Raw genomic sequence first — 7,376 nt, 5'->3', positions numbered from 1 at the left:
AAGCAACACATAGACAGAAGGACCTTCCACACCATTTCCCCTTTTCTGTTTAAACAAAAAGGAAGGTTTTAACTTTAACATAGTAAAATTACATATAACAAAACAGTTATCAAGCAAGAATTACAGTTACAATATTTATATCTACTTTATCTTTTATCACACCACAAGGACACTTACGCGGTATTTTGTTTGTGCTTTCACAAATAAAGCTTACCTGAAGATCAGAGGGCAGAGCTAGAGTAATTAATGGTAGAAGTCTTGAGGTCTGCATAAACTGACAGGAAGTGATATGGCTAGGCAGAGGGGAATATAAGGTGGGAGGAGACAGGAGCTCAGCTCTTTTTTCAGCTGAAGGGTTAGCAAGGTAAGAGTTGGCTGTGGCTTGCTCCTTTGTCAATTAGATCTTTCAACATTTAACCCAGTATCTGGCTCCAGTTTTTATTATTAAGACCAGTTAGAACTCATGCAACAGACACTTACTTGCTCAACTATGTTTTTAGCAGCATTATTCCTAATAGCGAGACCTGGAAACAATGTAGATGCCCCTTAACTGAAGAATTGATAAAGAAAATGTGGCACATTTACACAATGGAGTACCACTCAGTGGTTTAAAAAAAAAAAGACATCATAAAATTTGTAGGCAAATGGATGGAATTAGGGGAAAAAAAACATCCTGAGTGAGGTAACCCAGACCCAGAAAGACAAATACGGTATGTACTCACTATAAGTGGATATTAGATACAAAGCAAAGGTTTACCAGGCTACAATCCACAGCCCCAGAGAAACTAGGTAAAAACTAAGAGAGACACGCATGGAGGGCCCCAGAAAAAGGAAATAGTTAAGATCTCCTGGGTAAACTGGGAGTGGGGGGTAGAAGGGAGGGGATGAGAACATGAGGGATCAAGATGGCCAAGTTGGGGAAGAGACAAGGAGGGAGAGCAGTGAAAGAGACATCTTGATATAGGAAGCCTTTGTGGGAGTGGGGAGAAACCTAGTGCTAAGGAAATTCCCAGGAAGCCTATTTGTTTTCTTGATGCCCAGTTTTTAATTTTTTTCATATTTTAAATATTAACTCTGTCAGTTGTGTAACTGGTAAAGATCTTTCCCATTCTGTAGTGTGATGTGTTGCCTGAATGATGGTGTCTTTTTCTATTCAGAAGTTTTTCAGTTTCAAGAGGTTCCATTTATTATTTATCTTAGTGCCTGTGTTGTTGGTGTCCTGTTCAGAAAGTACTTTCTTGTGTCAAGACTATTCCCCAGGTTCTCTTATCAAGGTCCTTAATTCATTCAGAGTTGAGTTTTTTGTGTAAAGTCTCTCAACCACTAAAAAGTCCAGGACCAGATGGGTTCAGCAAAGAATTCTACCAGACTTTTAAAGAAGAATTAATGCCAATATTCTTCACATTATTCTGCAAGATAGAAACTGAAGGAACATTTCCTACCTCGTTTAATGAGATTTTTACAATTACCCCATACCTAAACTACACTTTTTAGTGGTTGAGAGACTTTAAATACTGTTCTGTTTCACTTAGGGTTATAGGTTTATGTAAATTGCTTATCTGATCTTGATTAAACACTTATGGTTTGTGTATATCAAGAAATTCATCCGTTTCTTTTAGGTTTCCACTTCGGTGGAGTATAGATTTTTAAAGTATTTCCTTATGATTCTCTGGATGTTCTTGGTGTCTATTGTATATTCCCAGTTTTTTTCTCTAATTTTATTACTAATTTGGATATTGTGTGTGTGTGTGTGTTTTAGTTAATTTGATTAAGGATTTATCAGTCTTAGTGATTTTTCTCAAAGGACAAGCTCTTCATTCCATTCATTTTTTTATATTATTTCTATTTTGTTGATTATAGCCCTGAGTTTATGTTTACTGTCTACTCCTCTACTTCTTCTTTGAGACAGTACTCTTTTTGTTCTAAAGCCTTCAGGTGTGCTGCTAAGTTGCTAATATGAGAGCTCTCCAAACTGTTTATGTAGGCACTCAGTGCTCTAAGAATTCACCTCTTAGAGTTCCCTCCTTTGCGTCCTGTAGGTTTGGGTATGTTGTATATTCATTTGCATTCAACTCTAAAAAGCTTTTAATTTCCTCCTTAATTTCTGTCTTTACTCATTTTTTTTAAATTCAGTAAGTGAGTTGTCTAGTTTCCGTGAGTGTGTCCATCCAGTTTCTTTGTTGATATTACTGTGGTGACCCACTGTGACCTGATAAAATGCTGTGAATTATTTCAGTTTTCTTCTCTCTATTCAGGCTTGCTTGTATCTAGACAGTTTTGGAGAAAGTTTCATGAGCTGCTGCGAAGAACTCATATTCTTTTATGTTTGATGAAATGTTCTCTAAAAATCTGGTAGGCCCATTTGATTTATGACATTATTTAACTCCAGAATTTTCTCTGTTTAGTTTTTGTCTGGATGGCCTGTATATTGGTGAGATTGGGTTGTTGAAGTCACCCACTATGGCTATGTGAGGAACAATATGTAATTTTTAGCTGCAATAGTATTTCTGTTTTGAATTTGGGTGCCTTTGTGTTTGATACATAAATGTTTTAAGATTATAATGTCTTATTGGATTTTTCTTTTAATGAGTGTGCAATGTCCTTCCCAAACTCTTCTTATTAGTTTTGATTTGAAGTCTGTTTTGTCAGTTATTAAAATGGCTACACCTGCTTGCTTCTTAGGTCTATTTGCTTAGACTCTTTTCCATTCTTTTATACTGAGGTTATGTCTATCCTTGCCATTAAGGTGTGTTTCTTGGATACAGCAGAAAAAAAAGGGTCCTGTCTTCATATCCAGTCTGTTAATCTGTGTCTTTTGGAGAGCTAAAACCATTAACTTTGAGAGTCATCAATAAACAGTATCTGTTGGTTATTTTGTTGTTATGGTGTAGTAAATCCTCTTTTGATTACTAGGTGAATTTGTTAGCTGAAATTGTTTATTCCTTGTGTTTTCATGGGTGTGGTTAACCTCTTCAAACTGAACTTTTCCTTCTATTCTGTCTGTAGAGCTGAATTGGTAATAGCTACTGTTTAAATTTGATTTTATCCCGTTTTTATGCTTTTCTTTTTCTATTGTCATTGATAGTTTTGTTGGGTATAGTACTCTGGGGTGCCACAAAAGATCTCTCAATTTGCAGGGCATCTGTCCAGGCCTTCTAGCATTCATAGTCTTTACTGAGAAATAAGGTATCTACCTTTGTATGTTACTTATTTTTCCCCTTGCATCTTTTATTATTTTTTTGTTTTGTACATTTAGTGTTTTGATTATTATGTATTGTGGGAATTTTTTTTCTGGTCTTTTCTATTTGGTATTCTGTATGCTTCTTGTACCTTTTTATATATCTTTGGCAAATCATCTGTTGGGAAGCTCTGTCCAACTTTAAATTGAACTCTTTTTATTACTAAATTCCTGGACTTCTTATTTTGAATGTAAAAATTTACTTTTAAGAGAACAAGCCATCTGTGAAATGGAGTTAAAATTTAGTTCATATATCATAGGATTTCCATAGGAGTCAATCAGTTAATGGAGACCAGAGAGATGGCTCAGTGAGTGAGAGCACTTACTTCTCTTAAAGAGGATCTGGGTTTAGTTCCCAGTATACATGGTGGTTCATAACCACCCTTTAACTCCAGGGGATCCAGTGCCCTCTTCTGACCTCCACAGGCACCAAGAATGCACACACACACACACACACACACACACACACACACACACACACGTGGGTAAACCAGTAAATGTAAAAATGTAGATTACTATGGCTTCTAACATGAATACTTTTAAAATATTAAATTTTGGGATTGGAAAGATAACTTAGTGGTTAAGAATACTGACATCTCACCAATGTGGTGATTTCTCAGAAAATTAGGAAACAATCTTCCTCAAGACCCAGTAATACCACTTTGGGCTATCTTTCCAAAGGATGCTCAATTGTGCCACAAGGACATGTGCTCAACTATGTTCATAGCAGCATTGTTTGTCATAGCCAGAACCCGGAAACAACCTAAATGCCCCTCCACCAAAGAATGGATAAGGAAAATGTGGTACATTTACACAATGGAGTACTACACAGCAGAAAAAAATAACATCTTGAATTTTGCAGGAAAATGGATGGAGCTAGAAAACATTATTTTGAGCGAGGTAATCCAGACACAGAAAGACAATTATCACATATACTCACTCATAAATAGTTTTTAAACATAAAGCAAAGAAAACCAGCCTACAAACCACAATCCCAGAGAACTTAGATAACAATGCAGACACTAAGAGAGACTTACATAGATCTAATCTACATGGGAAGTAGAAAAAGACAAGATCTCCTGAGTAAATTGGGAGCTTGGGGACCTTGGGGAAGGGTTGAAGTGGGGAGGGGAGGGGCAGGGAGGGGAGCAGAGAAAAATGTAGAGCTCAATAAAAATCAATATTAAAAAAAAAAGAACAACACTGACATTTCTTCCAGAGGACCCAGGTTTGACTTCTAGCATCTACATGGTATCTCACAACTAAGGAGGTGTCTAGAGGGTGTGTGTGCATGGGTCTCCCTGGGAGGGAGGAATAGATTTTATGGGTAGACTAGGGATAGGAGTAGGGGAGTAAAGTGGGGGAAAATAGAGTGGAGGAAGAGAGTGTGGGAACAGGTGGCTGGAATTGGGGGGAGGGCATCTGAGGGCAGTGTGGGAACCTGGTGCTATAGAAACTTCCTAGAATCTATGAAGGTAAGCCTTACTAGTGGAGGATACAGAGTCTCAATTGTCCATCTCTTGTAGCCAGGTGAGGCTTCCAGTGTCAGGACTAGGTTACATTAAATTGAGTTGTTGACCAAGGAGGTCTCATGGAAATCTCCAAACAACCCAAGAGTATATGCCAAGACAAAAGGTTGCTCTCCACAAACTGACAATGGGGGCCCCATTGCTGATGACAACACCTACACAACTCATTGAATCTGGAGAAGGTGACTGGTTCCTTTATGGAATCCTCACTCCTACATTCTAGTCTCTATGGTGCAGGAAGATACATTGCAGGCTGCTGAAAGAGAAACGTATACCCAGCCATGAAATTTTTGACTTACAGTCTGTCCAGCCTACCAAATAGTCTGCTAGTCCAATGTTGGTTGGCACATAACTTGTGGGAGTAGCCAATCAATGTCTGATTTGGTCATTCCACAAGAAGGAAGTCATCCCTGACACTGCTTGAGTGACCAAGAACCAGAGATAGATAGCCCAGAGAGAAGACCTAACATTAAATGGCCCAGAAACCTAAGGTAAAACCAAACACTACTGGACTGAAAAAAAAATCAATAAAATGATTCCTAATGACATTCTGCTATACTTATAGATCAGTGCCTTATCCAGTCATCATCAGAGAGGCTTCCAATAGCACCAGCTGGGAACAGATGCAGAGATCCACAGCCAGCTATTATGCAGAGAAAGACTCTAAATTAGAGGACTCCATCAAATCTCCCCTCAGAGCTCAGGGAACCCCACAGAAGAGACAGGGAGTGGAATACACTAGGAGAACAAGGCCCTCTACTGAATCAACTAAGCAAGGCAAATATGGGTTCACAGAGACTGAAGGAGCAAGCAAGCACAAGGCCTATGCCAGATCCTATGGTTGTGTGTGTAAGTGCGCGCTGATTTTTGGGCCTGCCTTTTGACTCTTTTCGTCCTTTTGGGTTGTTGTGTCCAGCTTCAATATGATAGCTTTTCTTTCATCTTACTATATTTTATTTCATCAGATTTGGTTGTTACCTCTTAGAAAGGTTCTTTTCTAATGAGAGATAGAAAGGAAGTGGATCTAGAGGGGGAGGAGATGTGGAGAGGAACTTGGAGGACTGCAGGGAGGGGAAATTATAATCAGGATATATTGTATGTGAAAGGAATTTATTTTCAATAAAATTTTTAAGAAAAAACATTACTAGCAGCTATAGCACTAAAGAAAATCTCTCTCTCTCCCTAGCGGCTACAGCACTAAAGAAAATCTCTCTTTCTCCCTAGCAACGATTAACTGCCTATAGATCTTCTGGAAGATATATTTTAAAACTTTTAATCTCCCTCAAATGGAAATTTCTGGATACTAGGAGGCAAAAACTGATCCAAAGATTTAATACTCTTCTTTAATTCTTGTCAAATAAAATCTACATACTACTTTAGCTGCTTCAGTAACTGTGTGAAGGTAGAAATCTATAATGATTCAAATGTTTTGGATCTCTGAGCTGTGTATGCCTGGTTGTTAGCTCAGTGTATATAATGGAAGAGTTCCCTGAACCTGCATTGAACCTCTAGAGGGAATTTTCAGGTTATGATTGCAAGAAATTGAAGAACATTTCTGAATAGTGACTTCAGGGAAATCTCAATGATAGAGTTGGGTGGGTTTAAGTGCACACAGTGAAAGTTACTCAAACTTTCTGCCTACTACACAGTCTTTTTAGATGTCCACTATGGTGAATAAATCTCTGTCCTATTTTCACTTGCTTTATTTAGAAAAGACAAACGCCACATGGAATCATTTGGATATGTTGTTCTTTCTCTCCTAGTACCTACATGGGAAGTGTCCAATAACTTTGGGTTAAATTCTTTCTCATAAGAAGAAAGAATGTTTGCTTCGTAACAATCAGGAAGTCCAGGCCCCAGGCCCTAGGCCCCCTTAAACAACAGCCAACAATATTCATTCAAAATGTAACAATGGATGGAGAAAAACTTAACCAGAGAGGTTGCTTCTTGTTTAGTTTTTATAATTCAAGTAACACAAAGAAAGTTCCCAGTAAATATGTTATTTGAGTTCCCCTGTATCTTCAGAGTAGTGTTTATTATGTCCAATAAATAGCTCCAGTAAGCGGGGTGTGTTGGTGCACACCTTTAATTCCAGCACTCAGAAGGCAGAGGCAAGCAGAATTCTGTGAGTTCGAGGCTAGGTTGATCTATAAAGTGAGTTCTAGGACAGGACAGCCAGGACTATTGACACAGAGAACCCCTGTCTCGAACCTGCTCCCCTGCCCCACCAAAAAACAAAAAACAAAAAAACCCCAAACTTAACCAACCAACCAAACAAAAACAAAAACGAAGTAGCTCCAATGAATATTTACTTCCTTTTCTCCTAGGTTCTCCTAACTGTGAAAACTTTATCCTTACCAAGTGTAATGGTTTCATAACAGACAACAGTCCACTTTTTGGACTTAATTGTGAAATGGTAAGTAATGCTTTGATTTTTCAGAGCATGTTGCAAACTATAATGTAAGACGATTTCATGAATTCAATGCACCAGTAAACCCATGCCTTTTGACTTTTAGTTTAAATAGCTGAAATTGTCCCCTTTTTTAAAAACTTGGATCTATATTACAAATGAAAGATTAGTTTTAAGTTTTCTAAGTAGTTTCTGTGTT

The 7,376-nt window shown here is 37.9% G+C and overlaps 1 protein-coding gene across 1 annotated transcript in view; it reads left to right on the top strand.

Annotated features, from left to right (window-relative positions):
- The window catches only part of Rexo5 (RNA exonuclease 5), a 54,663-nt gene that overhangs the window by 16,392 nt on the left and 30,895 nt on the right, over window positions 1-7,376 (top strand). The window contains exon 6 of the mRNA XM_013347718.2: window positions 7,095-7,183. Within this exon, the coding sequence (XP_013203172.2) occupies window positions 7,095-7,183 (89 nt within the window). The remainder of the gene's footprint in view (window positions 1-7,094; window positions 7,184-7,376) is intronic.

The sequence above is a fragment of the Microtus ochrogaster genome, chromosome 8, assembly GCF_000317375.1.
Source record: "Microtus ochrogaster isolate Prairie Vole_2 chromosome 8, MicOch1.0, whole genome shotgun sequence".
Taxonomy (NCBI): domain Eukaryota; kingdom Metazoa; phylum Chordata; class Mammalia; order Rodentia; family Cricetidae; genus Microtus; species Microtus ochrogaster.
This window is presented reverse-complemented; position numbering and strand designations above follow the sequence as displayed.